General features: G+C 44.6%; 1 protein-coding gene across 1 annotated transcript in view; it reads right to left on the bottom strand.

Moving 5' to 3' along the window:
• Nucleotides 1-316: 316 nt before the first annotated feature.
• ncor2 (nuclear receptor corepressor 2) overlaps nt 317-17,758 on the bottom strand; it is a 155,028-nt gene continuing 137,586 nt past the window's right edge. The window contains exons 26-46 of the mRNA XM_056294019.1: nt 17,297-17,404; nt 16,954-17,057; nt 14,941-15,088; nt 14,180-14,329; nt 13,908-14,000; nt 12,511-12,728; nt 11,880-12,225; nt 11,485-11,703; nt 11,122-11,373; nt 10,829-10,981; nt 10,519-10,743; nt 10,199-10,385; nt 6,701-7,077; nt 4,095-4,234; nt 3,530-3,714; nt 3,095-3,229; nt 2,404-2,546; nt 2,244-2,297; nt 1,263-1,472; nt 863-1,042; nt 317-716 (exon numbers count right to left, since the gene is read on the bottom strand). Of these exons, the coding sequence (XP_056149994.1) occupies nt 508-716; nt 863-1,042; nt 1,263-1,472; nt 2,244-2,297; nt 2,404-2,546; nt 3,095-3,229; nt 3,530-3,714; nt 4,095-4,234; nt 6,701-7,077; nt 10,199-10,385; nt 10,519-10,743; nt 10,829-10,981; nt 11,122-11,373; nt 11,485-11,703; nt 11,880-12,225; nt 12,511-12,728; nt 13,908-14,000; nt 14,180-14,329; nt 14,941-15,088; nt 16,954-17,057; nt 17,297-17,404 (3,836 nt within the window). The 3' untranslated portion in view covers nt 317-507. The remainder of the gene's footprint in view (nt 717-862; nt 1,043-1,262; nt 1,473-2,243; nt 2,298-2,403; nt 2,547-3,094; nt 3,230-3,529; nt 3,715-4,094; nt 4,235-6,700; nt 7,078-10,198; nt 10,386-10,518; nt 10,744-10,828; nt 10,982-11,121; nt 11,374-11,484; nt 11,704-11,879; nt 12,226-12,510; nt 12,729-13,907; nt 14,001-14,179; nt 14,330-14,940; nt 15,089-16,953; nt 17,058-17,296; nt 17,405-17,758) is intronic.

Here is a 17,758-nt window from a genome sequence, read left to right as displayed (position 1 = left end):
AAATGATGCGACCAACACATGTCTTAAATAGTGACATGACGCGCACAATCACGCTCAAATTACGTGCGGTCATTTTGACCAGTCATGGTCGTTTTAGGTAGAGCTTATCAACTTTTTTTTTGTGTGTGTGTGCAATTGATCTAAAACTAATTTTAATGCAAATATATGCAACTTTATGACCATTCAGTGAGCGGCAGGTCTGTATCTCCCCCCCACCCCCCCACACAAACGAATAAACTTTGAAAATCCAAAATGGCTTGGTTGTTCAAGTGTTAAAAAAAAGTCAACAAAACCTAACTTATTTTGGCTTTGGGAACATACTGATCGGATCACAAAAATAATACTGTTCAGGAACAAGTGTGTGAGTATCTTTTATAATCCAGAAATTAGTGATGACTGTCAAGGGGGTTGAATACTTTTGCAAAGCACTGTATGTGTGTATGTTTATCTGAAGCAGCACAGAGGTGGTCAACAGTTGGCGGGTGCTGTTCTATGGTAGCATTTCTGTCACTCACTGTCAGACAGGGTTTCATACTGAGAGCAGAGCAGAGGCTTGGGCTCCTCTTCCCAGGACCGGCCCTGGCCTGGTCCCGAACCTTGGCTCTGGCCCTGGACTGGCCCCTGAGCCCCTGGCTGCCCGGAGGAAGGGGATGAGGCAGACACCATGCCACTCGGGAAACGCATTGTCAATGGGTTACATGGGAAAGGGGTGGGACCTGCAAAAAAGCACGAGTAACCAGAGTTGGTCACGTGATAAACTGGATGTTAACCCCATCCTCCTGCAACTAGTCTTCCTTAGGATGTTTCTGTACATGAAATAGTGTTTATAGTCAACCTGCCAGGTTAAGCTGCAGTGTTCTACCTGTGGAAGAGGGTCTGTCCTCCCATACACGGTTGGTGAGGGGGGTTCGTCTGTTGCAGTCGCCCTCTGAGTGGACCGAAGACACAGAGGAGGGTCTCTCCCCCACTGAGTGGCCTGGACCTGGGGACTTGGCCTTCCGTCCATTAGAGCGACCATTGCCTTTTAAGGACTTGCCACCACCTGCAAACAGAAAGAAAAGAGTTGTGATTGAGACACACAGTAGGACAAGGCAAGACATGAAGCTCTATTCAAATTTCAAGAACTGTCATCCCTCCTGTCCCCAGGACCCATTAATTTAGAACTAAAAATTCAATTGTATTTGACAGTCTGCTGTCACTCCACAGTAAAAAGTTAGTTACAAAGCAACAAAGGGAGAAAAGAGTCTTGTGGGCTGCCAAACCTTGTTGTGAGTAAGAGTCCTCAGTCCGTCCATCACCTACAGGCATAGCAGCGGGCAAACTGGCAGCCATGGTGTTAATAGCATTGGTGGGTGACCGCTCCTCAGCTTGGTCATCATATTTACCCATCAGAGCCTTTCTTATGATGGCTTCCAAGCCTATTGAATTACCAGAGGCCTCTGGAGCTGGGTGGCTGCGGATGCTCACAGGTCCTAGGGAAGAGGAGAGGAGGGCATGAAGGAAAGTTAGAAGTAGTCACATGGAAAGAAACCTTTTGAATCAGAACGGAGTAAGAAAGCAAACAAGAGTGAGAACTGAAAGAGGTAAGAGACAGGACAGGGTTGCCGAGAAGAGTGGGTCCCCAGCATATGAGAAAATCAGAGGATATACCGACAGTCAACAGAACGACAAAAAAGACAGAGAAAATAGTGGAAAAAGAGACCAGAAAGGATGGAGTGAAGAAAGCAAAAACAGAAGACATGACATTGATAGAGAATCCTATCAGAGCTGGGAGAGGATAAAAGATGAATAAAACCATCAGCACATCTTCAGTGAGGGAGGGGTCAGTGGGTTTGTGCTGACACAGCGCTCAGTCTATCAATAGACATGTAGGTTAGGAGTCTCCAGAGGCTAGTAGAGGGAAGGGGGGAGGTGAGGATGAACTCTCTTGAAATAACAACCAGGAAGTGGAGCTCCCTCCTTTGTTCAGCTTACGCATGTGCTGTGTACAGTAGCCCAAAGCCTAGTTCGTTCTATTGGACGCTCGTAACTTTCTGTACAAAGAGGCTGCCATACTGGTGTCCAAACACCAGGTGGAGTATGGCTAAGTTGAATCAACTTCATACATATTCACTACAATATTTACCAGAATTTGTATTTTAAACAAATGAACCAGGGGGAAAAAAGCCCAAAAAGTGTGTCATAAAAGGCAATCCCCTCATTTGTGTTGGCAATTGCTAATTTAAAGGGTAACTCCATCTTACCTGCAGTGGTAGATGCTGGCATATTGAAGATCTCTGTTCCTGGCTGACCGGCATCTGAAAGTGTGAACAAGAGTTCTTCTTAAGAGCCCATTTTCTTTTCCAAATCACACAAGATATTTTATAAGAGGTGGCATCATGGCAGTACTGAGATCAGACTTACTGAAGTCTCCCTCACTGCCTACTACAGTCATCTTCTTGATGATCTCCTGTTTCTTTGACTTGACAATGGCTGAAGTGCTCTCAGTCAGCTTGCTGAAGAAGGCTGGTGGCTGGGAGGCATTTGGAGGGGAGCGGGAGCCCATGCTGTAGATAAGGAGAGGGGCAAGGGTCAGGTCAGGATGTGAACAAAAAAAAACTACTAATCTATCTCCTACGTACAAGATACTAATCATTTATGCATCAATTACTGAGAAACGTTCAATGATATGAACCAGGAAAAAGAACACTGCTAGTGCCCTGTGATGGCCTGGCGGCTTGTCCAGGATGTCTCCCCGCCTGCCGCCCAATGACTGCTGGGATAGGCTCTGGCATCCCCGCAACTCCGATTGGGATAAGCGGCTTGGATAATGGATGGTACCTGATAAGTGTTCTAATCTAACTTGAATATCAGTGAAGTGGCGTTTACTATCTCGGGACTATTCAGACAGTGTCGGATAGTTGGCTGATCACATAACAGTACTGCAAATTAAAAATGCTTCACATTGACTGCCCAAAAAAATTCTTGCACTCATGTACCAGCTGGGGAAGGTTCCAAAAGTAAAATGGGTCAATAAGTGGTATAAAACAAACCATAAAGAATACTTGCCAATACTATTCATGAATATAGCTCTTTGGACACTTTGAGTTCTTACCCTTGCTCTCCCTGCTCGTTGGGATAGGAGGCCGCTCCTTGGGCCTCTGGCTCAGACATGGCTCCAGCAGGAGACACTGGTTCAATACCATCATTTGACATGCTGATGGGCGATGCTTTGGGCTGAGGAGGAGACCTGACGGGAATGCACAAAAACGCACATAAAGGCCTTTGCTATTAAAGCTGTGGATCTGATTCAGTCATGCTCTCCCAGGTCTGGTAACATTTACAATATTGGGCAGAGTTGATACAATTCTCTGGACTTATAAAGATGACACAAAACAAAGCAACCTTTAATTCCTTGATTTCCAAAATTACATCAACGTCATGAATAGAAAGGGCAAGGGTCAACGCCACAGCACCCAAACAACAAATTTAGCAATTATTCCTGTTCCTTCATTGATATAATTTGACAAGAGGAGGACTAGGTTCTTACCTGTCTCTGTTGCGTTCCCCTCCGGGGCCATCTGGAGTGTAGCGGGACCCTTGGGCAGGATCCTGGGAGTTGGGTGGGGGCTGGGGGGCGCTTGGTGGCTGAGTGAGGTCCAGGACAGGGGAGCTGTGGTAGTTTTGCTGCTGCTGCTGCTGGCTTTGTCTGGTGTAGTCCTTGGTAATCACCTCCTATTACCCATAAAGATATACTCACCTAAAGCAACCTGACAGCCTTCATCTAATTCATGGCAGAGAGAGCCAGAGCACAAGAATTTCATTGTATTCTACACATGACAATAAAGTTGAACTTAATTCTCGACTGCATATTCAGATCAAAGATGCTTTAATTGCCAAGTAGAATAAATATATTGGGAACTGAAACTGGTGCAAAAACAGGTTGACAGCATACAAAGTTTTACCATATACTGACACTCATGGTGGGGCCACAGTGTCAAGAGCAAGGGCAAGTGTAAGACTTATCTTGTAAATCTATACAGTTTTGATACATTTTCCCTGATGCTGCTCTAAGTACAACAACTTTTAAGAACAACTTTTAAGTAAATACTTACACTGATGTGCTGGGCCAGGGTGACCACCCTCTGGCTGCCTTTAAGGCAGGGGGATGGGGGCTGCTGGCCAGGGGACAGCCTCTCTTCAGACGGAGGTCGGTACAGACCATGCTGCTCCATGGGAACCATCTTCTGTTGAGCTGTGAGTTCAAGACACACCCAGAGTGCACACATGCACACACAGTCACAGACACAACAGACACGCCCAATCAAACCCAAAATCAGGCACACACAAAGGGCAAGACAAAAGGAAGCAAGTTTTAGATCTAAGAGATGGCACAAGTCAAGAAATTCTACATTGTACTGATGATAAGCAGTAAAATTTAATTTCATACCAATGAGAATTCATAGTATGTGTTGAATTTTCAACATTGTGTTTACAACATAACTTTTATGTGGCATCTGCACATAAAAGCTTAAATGGTAAGTTTTCATCCAAAAGAATGCAACTTAAGACAGTGTTGGGTTTGACAAGCTACTTCAGATCTGTAGTGACTTATTTAGTGTGTGCTCTGCTCTTTGGATAAGCTGCAATACCAAAACTAGCAAACTGAAAAACAAGCCTCGCTTTTACCACAAATGGATAGAGCATTGACTACTTTTGCATCAACGGCCCAAAATGAGAGAAACTGACAGGCACCCAAAGCTACTTTCTGACTGATGTATTAAAAGCAGTCTTTGCATATTGAAGAGCTTGAGCAACAATTCACAAAAGCAACGTTTCAGAGACTAGTTAGTTGTCTGTGCAAGAAAAAAGACTGAATGAATGCTTCATTAAAAAAGTACTCAAAATGGACCCAGTCAACCTCAGCTATATGCTAAGATTGTTGGACCTTTATCTGAGGGTATTCCACCAGCACAATCTGGGGTACTCCCTGAGAACCAATTTCACTATTCTCTCTTCACATGCATGATGTGTATAAGCAATTTCTTCCACACACACACACACCTCAGATGAATATTGTAGTACAAGAGCATTTAACTTCAATGCTGGTAGGCACCATTTATAAACCTTAAGACTCCTGAGAAGGAGTTCTGTGGAGGAGGAATGTCTTTGCGCTTTCGGGTTTGAGCTACTAACTTTGGTAAAGAATAGACTGGGTCCATTTCAATCGCAGTTTTCAAAGCATCTCTCTCCGACTACTGCTGTAGGATTACATGCCAATCGCAGGGCGATGTGGTTTTTATCAAGTATATCTAGCAGCCTTTTGTCGGCTCCAACAAGCTGCATGGCTCTTGTCAGCTTTAAGAAGCATGCAACATGTAGGCATAAAGGTAGGCAGCTATATGAACAGCGTGTCATCCCGCAGCGCTTGTTTCAGCTCGGCATGCAGTAACTTGCCTTACAGGCATGTAATAAATACAGATGTGGCACACTGCTTTACAAGCAAAACAACAAAACAAGATCACATTCCTAACGACGGGAAAACTCTCTTTTTGATTGAGAGAAATGTGTTGGGCATGTTGGAGTGTGGAAAGACAATCAGCATAAATTACAGTGAGGCAAAATAGGGACATGCAGAGATTCGGGGACCAGAAGCTGCAGCACCCCCCTCCCCCTGGATGGCTGAGAGTCCCTTCCTCCCCCCCGCCCCCCCAACCCTCATCCGGTGGGTCACCGGCACTGTCTGGTGGTGGTGAGGCTTTCGTCAAATGTTGCATTCTTGTGACTGACAATGATGTCTACTGAGGGGGAATCTCACATTGGTTCTCTAAAGCAATATTACTAGTCATCTGGGTTACATATGGTGTTTATCCAATAAAATGCACTAGAAACATTCCCAAATAGGTTCATTAGATGGCAGGGGTTGCCTGTGAATAACCACGCAACAGCTGAGTAAAGCTAATGCATGTGAAGATTAACAATACTGGCAGATGCAAGTCCAGAGTGAAGACTTCTATTACTAGTTTCACTGACATAGGACATAAAATTCTCTCATTACGGCTCATAGATTTGCATAAGTCTATGGCAATACACAGTACCTTTTTAAGTGTCCTGTTTAATCTCTTACAAGCAAACAGCCCAGACTGAGAGAGGGGGAGGGGTGCCACATGTTAAGTTCATGTAACATCTTTAATGACAAAAAAAGTAAAAATAAGCAGCAAATGAGGTTCTGCCTAAATGTCCCACCAACATAAGAATGACTCCTTAAAGGGCACCTAGGATTTTTCTCTTTATTATTAAAAAGAAAATGAGAATGTGCCGAGTTATTTGCCATTGTAATGTTAGATCTATGGTTTCAACAATCTAGGTAGGCAGGATAAATTGTATTTTGTTGAGGGCACCCTTGGTGGACTTTAAGTCTTTCAAGAAAAAAAGCTTGCTTCATAAAAAAAGAAAATAAGCAAAATAGTATAGCACTGAAAAATAAAAAAAATGTAAATGAATTGGACTGATTTGGTAATGCCAACCACCACAGCGTGCAATAGGCCACAGACGGACGAGGGAGGGTCTGGGTGATGAGGGGACCCTGGGTTCCAGAGCATCTTACCATCAGTGACGCCGCTGGCAACAAGTGAGCCCGTCTCCTGCAGCCCCGTTTCACAAGAAATTTGACGCATGATAATCGCGTTTATGAAGTTGGCCGCAGTCATGGTGGTCTTACCGAGTGCTCGGAGCTCTTGTTCCTGAACGGACATCGGTTTGTTTTGAGTCTTTTCCCTACTAGGTGTACCACCTTCTCCACGGCCAGGAGGGTTATCCAGCTGGGGGGGCAGCAGGTGTGGGGGTCGGCCTGAGGCCGGGGAATAGGAGCCGGGGTATAATCCCCCTTGGCTTGGGCTTGGCAGCTTGTGGTCAGATTTACTGGAGGAACCATGCTGGTCCTGAAGATGCTTGGGTAGACTCCCCCTGCTTTTGCCTCCATCTCTCTCTTTGGCTCCAACAGAATCCATGCCTGGTGGGTAGCCCTCAGAAGGCACACCAGACCTCTGGAGGTGGCTTGGGTATCCTGGGTAGCGGGTTGAGCTTGAGGGTATGGACCTTGTAGGTCAAACATAAGACAAACAATGAAAATGACATTCAAGTTCAATTCAGCTGTATTGTCATCCCATCCATATACAAGTATACAGTGGCATGAAACTGCATTTCTCCTGGGTCTGATCCTACAGTGCCATATAAGACAATACACAAATACAAGATACAATAATAACATAATAAAATACAACAACAAAAAATATGCCTAAAAGTGCAATAAATAATTGACTATGCTGATTACATGGGAGGGGGTTTTGGTTGTGGCACCACCAGTTATCTAATGAAGTAATATACAGTACGGCTGTCACTTTAAGAAAAAAACATATTCGATATTCGTGGCAGAATTGTACCCATATTCGAATTTGGATTCGAATTTCCACGTAAAAAATGGTCTTTAAAATGGCAAGACTAAAAATAACCCGTAATTTATTGACCAGTAATTATTTTGATCATGCGTTTTACCATTTGTATCCACAAGAGGGGACAAGCAGACAGACAACATATTTCGGTCGAAATAATTAGTGAAGTTTAATGCAAATTATGAAGTCAAATGTTGCCATATTTTCAAAAACAATTATCACAGAGTATGCTTCTCAAAAAAGTAATAATAATGTCAATAATCCTCACGGCAATTGGGCTGCATTCAGCGCTGCCATGGCAATGTAACGTAGGCTACTAACAGAACGTGGCCTATAAGTAGCCTAGGCAAGCCCACCAAACTAAATAACTAAAATAAATAATAATAGTAATAATAAAATAAAAAATAGTGGGTTATGTGGCCTTTGTAAATACGATTATACATAGCCTACACATAGGCCTAACTGGACTGGGAGGCTACAAATTATTCGCCAGGAATATCAACTGGTTAACGTGTTCAGTGTCAAGAGCGGAGCGCTTTTTGTTAACAATATTCCCAGCTGTGGAAAAGACTCGCTCAGAACGCACTGATGTCCTGGGAACACTCAGCTACTTTCTTGCAAGCTGCGCCAGGTGGGGATATTTTGCGCTACCCAGCGTCTTCCACCATAGAAGAGGATTGCAGTCTGCTGGCATCGTTGTCTCTCTTCGGTAGGACCACATCTCTTGGCGCAGTACATTTTCTTGGTCGTCTCTCGTCTCGCCCCTTCCCTTGTATGTTTCTCCAAACAGATCGCCCATTGCTGTCAGGGCCGTTTTTCGTGCGTGAGTGTCTGAGCTTAACGAATGCTCATCTGTCCCACTTTCAAATCTCACGGCCATTTCTTCTTTAATGTTTGCATGCACTTGGTCCTTCTGTTCCTCTGATAAATGCATTAAACTATGAAAGCGGGGATCCAGGTATGCTGCTTTATTCAATAACATGAATGTTGCTTCGTTATTTTTGTCATAACGCTTCCTCAAATCTGTGTCGATCTTTGCGGTCATTTCCCTCAAGCTGGGCATTGCATTAGGAATGGGTGAGCCAATTTGACACAGTAGTACATGCTGTAAAGGCAATACAGCAGAAGCTGTGGGATATTTGTTAGTTGACAAAGCCTCAGTCGCAATCTTGAACGGTCTAAGTATTTCACGCATCTGTTCGACCATGGACCATTCAGTTGTGGTTAGTTCGAGATTTGACCATTTTTTCTCAAATATTACAGCTGCAACAGCTGCCTGTTGTTCCGATGCCCTGCAGATCATTTCATATGTACTATTCCATCGCGTGATGCAATCGTTAATTAATTTATCAGTTTTCAAGCCCAGCAAACGCTGTTTATCCTCCAATAGGTAGCTGTCGGTAGGTGACCTGCCGAAATGTGCGGCTGCTTTCTTTAGCCTGCTAAGTGTCGTGTCTATGGCTCTGACGTCTAGCCCTTTACGTACAGCTAGATTGATTGTATGTGCCATGCAAGGTATGTTAACGGTATCAAGGTACCTCTCCACAGCATTTACATAGTTATGTGCATTGTCTGTTGTGAGAGCGATCACCGATTCACAGGGAATGTGAAAATCCCTCAGTGTGCCAGAAATGCACTCCGCGACATTTTCTGCAGTGTGGCTACTTCTCAAGTCTTTCGTTTGTAGGACAAAATCGTTCAGTTCCCATGCCTCCGACATTATGTGTGCTGTAACTGTAACATAAGAGTCTGTGGCTATAGACGTCCACCCATCTGTAGTGAGTGCAATTTCCTTATCGCTTAGTATCTGGCGTACATTTTCACGAGTAGTATCGTAGAGTTTCACAATGTTTTTAGTTATTGTGGTTCTGCTCGGGATAGTGTAACGTGGCTCAATGTCACGGAGAAAATCTTTAAAGCCTCCACCTTCCACGATGCTTATTGGCCGCATGTCTTTACATATGAATTTGGTGAGTTGTGAAGTGATCGCCTCTTTTCGTGTAGAGGACAGAGCAGCCGAAGGTGAGAAAAACGTTGTCAGCCTCGATTGTTTAGCAGTTCTTTGTATTCGGCCGGATGATGGAACTGCATGTAGGTTGGTCGTGGAACTATGGTATGCTAGTTCACGCTCACATAGTTTGCATATTACCTTGTCCTTGTTTTCAGTCTTTCCATTTACAGTCCAAAAACCAAAATGTTTCCAAATCGCACTCCTAAGATACTCTGGAGTGACGATCTTTCTGGTATGCTGATCATCGGGCTCGTTGTCGGCAGCACCAAATTCCTCCATTTTCTCGTTTCTGGCTGCAGCCTAGGCCTACGTTTCCGCTCCATGGACTTATGGGTAATGGACTTATGGGTAATTAGAACTGGAATTCTTGCCGTAGCCTACTTTCGGCATTTTTGACATTGATTAATTAATAATTTTAAAGTACAATCAATGTATTTATTTATTTATTTAATTCGAATTTCCCCATTTACGTTCGAATCTCGTGTTTTTATGCAAATTCGAAATTAAATTCGATATTCGAATATAATGTGACAGCAGTAATATACAGCAGTGATATATGTATAGTGTCATAAATACAGTCCAAGGAATAATCTGTGGTGCAGGTGTGCCAAAAAAAAAAGAAAAGCGTCTGGTGCAAATGGTTGACACTCAGTTTCTACTTAGGTTCAGTCACTTAGGTATTCAATTCATCCTCTCCACCGTATGCTTTTGATAAAAGGCATACCAAAATGTTGTCTTTTGTTAACCTTCAGCTTACCTTAGCACAGAAGAGCTGGAGTGTTCACTGATGGAAAGACTCTTGCCCCCTGTGTTGTGCAGGACACTTGGCCTCTGCTGCACATTGTCCTGGGTGCGGGGAGACACTGGGGAGTGCTGGTGGCTGTATGAGTGGGAGGAAGGCCTCACACTGCTGCTGCTGCTGCCCCCAGAGCTATGTTCTGTACCTGAAGCAGCGATGCATCAAAACACTTATTTTCAAAATAAATAACACATTACATCTTTCCTCCACACATAGCCATTTTTTTCCTCTGTATTTGAATGTTTTAGACTAGACGTAAAAGAATATTTGTGCTGCACCTGGTCTCCAGATGGGGGCATGCTCCACATTTCCGTGTGAACTGCCCTTCTCTCTGTCCCGGTCTCTGTCCCGATCTCTCTCCCTTTCACGGTCTCTCTCCCGATCTCTTTCCCTCTCTCTCTCTCTGTCTCTCTCCCGATCTCTTTCCCTCTCTCGATCTCGTTCTCTTTCCCGCTCTGCAGATGATGGTGTGCCTTGCATCTTGTTTATGTGGGAGGACCCGACTGAGGAAAAACACCAAATAAGAAACAACCCAAAGCACAAAGTTGTGTCTCAGTGGTGAATTAACTGGTATGGGCTGCATCTTACCAGGTGAGATGGGGGAGGTGGTATAAGGCCGGCCAGGGAAGGCGGTGGTGCCCCCAGGGATGTAGGTGATGCGGTCCATTGGGGAGCTAGCTGCCCCTGCAGAGGAAGGGACCAGGACAGGTAAGTGTGGCACCTGAGACAGATCGATGATCCCTGGAGAGGAGAGTGAAAAGGAAGGTAAGGACCAGAGACCTAATCGCTGGTCCACACAGGACAGCCAACATGAAGGATATGCTTCATAATGTCGTTGAAAATGTGCATGTGGTGAATGTTGTGGCTGGCATGAGCCTCACCGCGTGGGGGTGCAGAGTAGGGTAGAGGGAGGGGCTGGTCTCGAGGAGACAGGCCCCTGAGGAGGTCTGAACGCTGGGCAGCCATGGCAGCAGCTGCAGGCCATTGGTGCATTTGCTGGGAGGTGATGTAGTCATTAAGCAGTGTCTGGCGGTTTTCCAGGGCTGCTGTGTCGGGAAAGCCCCGGATCAGGTAAGGGTAAGGGTGAGGATAGGCCGGGTTAGGGGCAAGGTGGCGAGGCAAGTAGTAGGCCGCTGTGTATGAAAAGTAGGAATTATTTGTCATACATATAGAGCCAACATGATTACAGGCACACATTTAAGACTAAAGAAAAACAGTAATTTTGTCAAAGACTGTGGTTGTACCTGGGTCAATAGGGATGCCACGGGGTAAGGCTGCAGGATCGAAGGCTAGAGGGATCTGTCCACGATACACATCTGCAGCCCCAAGACCCTGCAAAAGCCGCTCATAAGATGCTAGAGAGGCCTGCTGCTCTGCCACACCTGGGAGGGGTGACTTGGTGGCACTCATTTCCCTGGGGGTAGGTGTGGCTTTACGCTCCTGAGAGGGATTCTTACTAGAACCTGGGATAAAGACAGTGGAAACTGAGGAAATAAGGATACAAAGTGCAGTTTGAAACACTGGACAATGTAATGAGGAACACAGCATAAGCAGGGAAACATAACCTCCCATTAAGAATGAATAAGAACTGGTCATCTCAGAAAAACATTACATCCCTGCCTGTTTAAGATATACCTACCCTCATGCTGGCGTTGGCTTGCCTCCCTGGAGAGAGGTGACCCCCGATGAGAGGGCCCAGGGTATGGGGCCCTAAGGGAGCCCTTGTCCTCATAGCCTACAGGACTATGGTGGGACTTACTTCCCTGCTCTGGCCCCAGTGTGAGGGGAGAGGAGCGGGCCATAGAGCTGGCCGTACTAACCACAGCACTGGGTCGGCCTTTGGGAGCCTCCTCATAGCGGCCCCTTTCAGGCCGCATCTCCAGGTGAGAGGCCATGCTGTGATAGGAACGTGGTGAGCTAGCTATGATGGAACGGACATCATGGCGTTTCCCTGAACCAGATGACTCCTGCTTCATTGGAGTACCCTGAAAAAAATCACAGTAATTACGACTCCGTATTGATGAGTGTTCAAAATGCTTAGTTTAAGCAGGCATTAATCCACTGAAATGTAGAAACAGGGCAAAACAGGCAAAAGTCAACAGGAAAAAAATGTGGGCTACTGAGTTTCACATTTAAAAAAAAACAACAACAATTTGCAGTGTTGGTGAAATGTAAATTTCTAGTTTCTTTTCACTATGTAGACTTGTATGTTTCAACTGCCCCTTTTGTGAAAGAACAGTTGGTGGGTGTACGTGTGTTGTGATGGTAACCTGTGCTATGATGCCCTCCTTGGCAGGCTGTCTGAGCTCCTCCCTGGGAATGAGGTGGATGGATCGCCCGGCTTCCTTCACAGTGGGAACTATGGCCTCACGGCCCTTAATAGGGTCTACCAGCGAGCCAGGTCCACGGGGTGGCGAGCCCTCTCTTTTCATCTGTTTAGCCTCTCTCCTCATGTAGCCGTCCTGTGGGTCAAGGTGGCGAGGGATACCTTTATGGGAAAAAAAAAAATCCAAACTTCCATGACTTAAAAGCAGAGTCAGTGATGTAACATGCTTTACTTCAATTATCTTTACAATGAGAAAGCAGGGCAGCTGAGACACGGACCATGCAAGAGAAAATTCTGATGGGATTCAATCTTAGATGGCTTTGAATATTTTGGCCATGTGACTTAACTGCCGTCAGCTTTAGACCAACAAAGATGTAAATATGAGGGCAAGCAAAGTTCTTGGTACTCTAGGAATATGTCTAAAACCTTTTTTCCTTTTCCACTGTAGCTCCTATAAATAAAACCAGAGAATATAAATAGGGGTGATGGAAGACAAATGATAGCATCATTATTTATATATATATATATATATATATATATATATATATATATATATATATATAAATTTATTTCTGATTTTCCCCTTTTTCTCCCAATGTAGTGGCCAATCGATCCCTATTTTAGTTCAAACACCCACCCTCGTACTGCATGCGTTCGCCAACTGCATCTCTCTGGTCGGCGGTCTCGAAGGAGACGCCTCCCCACTTTCGTGACAAGGCGAATCCAGGCCGAACCACTGCTTTTTCCGACACACAGAGACGCATTCATGTGACGAACACAAGCCGACTCCGCCCCCCTCCCGAAGACAGCGTCGCCAATTATTGCTGCTTCATCGAGTCTGGCCATAGTCGGATCTGACGAGACCGGGGCGCGAACCTCGGTCCCCAGTGGGCAACTGCATCGACACAAAGCCGATGCTTAGACCACTACACCACCGCGGACAAATGATAGTATCATTTTACAAAGTTTACATTCAATTCAAAAGGTTAAAGTTGCTGGAACATGTCTAAAATCACAGATTATTTCGATTACCAAGAATATGAAGTCCTAATGTGGCGTTTTTGTTGTCAGCTTATTTACACACACACACACACACACACACACACAAAAATGTGTGATTACATAAAAGAAATTAATAAGCATCTTTGTGGGGTTACGCTAGGCTGCCAACAGCTGTGGGATATGGAACACAACAAAGATGGCAAAAAATTCAGGGACAATATGTATATAACCTCACCAGAAATTTTTGACAGTTTTGAATTGTAAAAGAAAAAAAAACTGGAAAAACAGAGGCAAATCTCATCTCAGTGTTTCTAGTGAGGACTAAAGGATTAGTTCTACCTTGTGAGATGGAACCGCGGATATGGTGAGCATCCTTGAAGGATGTGTGGTGTGGGCTGTCCCTCTCATGAGGCATGGCTCGGCCGATCAGACCTGGTGTGGAGGTTGGAGCCGGAGAATTTAGGATGTTACAAAAAAAAAAAAAAACCAAGAATTCAAAAAAATGCTTTCATTAATTCTGAGTGGAATGTGATTAAACCAGAGTGGAAGAAGATTAAATACACCGGCTGACCGAGTGAATGAAAAGAGGTTAACCAAGGGTTGTCTCTTACCCTCACAATTGGCTGCAGAAAGGGAGTCCCTCATTGGGAGCCCTCTGGAGATGCCTCCCTCCATAACATCATAGTGACGCTTCAGGCCTAGGATCTCCCCGGGCTGCCCGGGGCCGCGGCCATCGTCTTTAGGGTTCTGAGAAGCTGAGCCTGATAGTTAGAAATGATCAGGGCAGATTGGGGTCAAAGGTAATGGGGAAGAGGGGTACTCCGAATTAGTAGATAATGTTTTAGTAAAGGACAATTACCCACTGAGAGGCACATTCAGGCAGTCTGCATGTACTCTTACCTTAAATTGAATACTTTTTAAGACCTTTTTCCATGCCATTTCAAAAAAAAAATTAAAGCCAAATTTGCAGCAAAAATCAAAATAAATCCACCCTTTCCCCCAAGGGTTTCCCAAACTGTCAGTAATTCAGTTGCATCCAAATTCAAAATTTTTAACCTATATCACGTGGTTTAACTATTTAAGACTTCGCAAAATCGTATTTAAGCCATTTTAATACTTGTTGAGTTCTTTTATTTGTATAATTGAATTTAATACAAATTAAGACTTTTTAAGAACATGTGGACACCCTGACATTAAACACTTTAGGGAGTGTGAAGGCAAAGAAACCAGAGTGCTGGATGATGTACCCACAGACAAAATTTCATGTATCTAACATTTAAACAACTGCTACATAGCAGGGGGAAACAAAATTTGGTAATCTACAAAGTCATGGCATAGATTATGTTGTAGTCTTCCTTTATTTAGTACTTACTATATGTAAGGATGTGTCCGCTGATGCCTTCATAGACAACATGTCCCTTTGACAGGGCTTCATCTCGCTCCCTCTCGGTACGGCTGGGACTGTCCTCTGTGATAAGACGTGTTATAGTTCCCTTGTAAAGCACATCTGCTGGTGTGCCCTGTGGTGAAGAGAGCAGAAATGAGGACATGCAGGCTCCTATTATAAATGAAAGCAGGCAGTGATTTATGGACAATAACATTAATACCTATCCACTAAACCAACGCCTTCCTAATGCTGGTTATAGGATCTCATAAGCCTCCCCCATATAAAAATTAAATTCCCTGAAAAAGGTCAAATATCTGATCATGACATCAACATGAAAAATAAGTTACTTGTGGTTTCTCAACTATACAGTTACCATTGACCAGCCTCAATTCTGTCACCCTGAGTAAAGTATTATTTTACACTGACACTGTAACATTTATATTCAGGTCATGCGAAATTATTTTACTTGGGTATAGGGTCACAAATACCCCCCCTCCCAAAAAAAAAAACAAAACAAAACAAAACCACAGTATAAGCAGTGCAGTAACATAAAATATCAGTCATTTGTCATGTATTTTGTTACGGTCCCCGCTGTGCACCCTACCTTCACGGTGCAGCCTACTTGTATGCATGACTGTTGTTTATTCGTGATTGTAATTTCGTGTGTGTAGGTCCGCTGAGATGATTGGTGCGGCCTCAGCGGAACGGACATAACTTAACAATAGATGCTCATACAATTACAATGCATCGGGAAAGTAGGGTGTGCAGCGAACACTGTAACATTTATATTCAGGTCATGTAAAATTATTTTACCTCAGTATAGGGTCACAAATACCCCCCTCCCAAAAAAAAACGAAGCAAAACCACAGTATAGAGTCTTGGGTGAAAAGCAACAACACCAGCGCTGCTGCATTTTATACCTACAGAAAAATGAATCCAGGAAAAGAGAGCAATGCTCAGGGAATTGTAAACACCAAACCACTCGCTACAACAACCTGCTGACAGTGGGTGTCACTGGGCAGCAGGTTTTGTCTGGACTCTTGAGTCACATCAGTTGTATTCTTAGTATGAGTCATATTTCTGGCCCGGTTGGCAAGGGTTTATGTAAGTCGACTGAGTGGATGGTGTCTCAGTGCAGAGTGCAGGTTGGCCACATCCCTGGTGGTTTATGACACAGAGGAGGGGGAGTGATGGGTGAGGGGCATGTAGTGCCCAAGATCACATTTCCTGTCTGTTGATGACAGCTCTTTCAAGAGATAGTGGATCCACTGTTGAAGGTCAGGGGCCAGCCTACTAGCGGCTGTGAAAGGTGGGGGTGTGGGGTAGCGTCTGTTTACACCATCAAATGGCCCTGACCAAGACAGCCTGCATTTACCCTCCAGGAAATGCAGGACTGTGTGTGTTCATCTGCAGGTGCACACATGCATACACATACACACACACACACATCGATTCACATAAAAGCCAGCTAGGTAAATAAATGAGCTGTGCAAACGCTGCCAGAGTACTGATAAATATGTGGTCTCTCTTACCTTTTCCTTACCTGAGTAGACAATTCTCTCTCTCTCACTCTCTTTCTCACACACACACACACACACACACACATGCACAAACTCTCCCACCCCTCCTCGTGGGCCAGTTGGCTGTGGTATTACAGAAGACATATCGCTGACTGAGCTTAGCCGGTATCCAGAGAAAACGGATAAATAAAGGAAGGAACAGATGTGGTACAGTGTGTACTTGCTGCTAGGGTAACTGGGGCTTGTCAGAGCACTGGTTATATCACACCAGCAGAGAGATCCTGCGACCAAAGCCTACCTAACTGGCTTTGTACACTGCCTATTGAGAGTTACAAATAAATGGCCCAGTCAGACTTTCAGTCAAAGCTGAACTGAGACTTTGGCCAGGAACACATAAAATCAGCACAAATAGCAAGAGAACTGTGGTCTCCCATTGGAAAAACAGAGGGTATGTATCCCATTGATGGTCTAAGCTTACCTGAGTGATGGAGCCCCCACGGTAGGAGATTGGAGAGTCCTGGTGCACTCTGGTCCCTGGGATGCCCTTAGTAATACTACCCCCTTGGACAGCTGGTATGGACCCTGAAGATACAATAGCAGAATAAGAAAGGCACATATGCCGCTATGTGCTAGTACCTTTTAAGGTGCGTGGCTGGTGATCTAGTGCCAATCAAATCCCTAACCTTTGCAATGCTAGTGGCACCCTGTACCCTGAACTACTCAGAACCAGGACCATAGCAGAAACACAGCACCAAAGCTCATTCATAAGTGACACAAATAAAAGAGTATGAGTCACAGAATGGTGTGTTAGTGTGACTGACCACGTCCAGTGCTGTCATGAGGTGTCCCCTGTGTGGACAGGTTCTCGGCCTGGGAGGATGAGCAGCGTGGAGACAGCTGCTCCTGCTTTACCACTGGGAAAGAACCTGCTATGGAGTGGGCATCAATAAGGGAAGGCAAGGGAAGAACAGAGAGAGAGAGAGAGAGAGAGAGGGAGAGAGAGGAGGGAGGGAGGGAGAAACAGAGAGAGAGAGAGAGAGAGAGAGAGAGAGAGAGAGAGAGAGAGAGAGAGAGAGAGAGAGAGAGAGAGAAAATTTGAATTTTTTTGAATTTTAAAACAAGTCTTTAACAGAAAAAATAATCAAAAAACAGACTTGAAATCTTTCTAAACATATAAACAATATTTGTCAAATTACAAACACTCAACATGCATCTTTTAACAATCCCAGAGAGAGAGAGAGAGAGAGAGAGAGAGAGAGAGAGAGAGAGAGAGAGAGAGAGAG

Source organism: Lampris incognitus, chromosome 1 (genome assembly GCF_029633865.1).
Source record: "Lampris incognitus isolate fLamInc1 chromosome 1, fLamInc1.hap2, whole genome shotgun sequence".
Classification (NCBI taxonomy): domain Eukaryota; kingdom Metazoa; phylum Chordata; class Actinopteri; order Lampriformes; family Lampridae; genus Lampris; species Lampris incognitus.
Note: the sequence above shows the minus strand (reverse complement) of the source record. Positions and strands in the feature narration are given on the sequence as shown.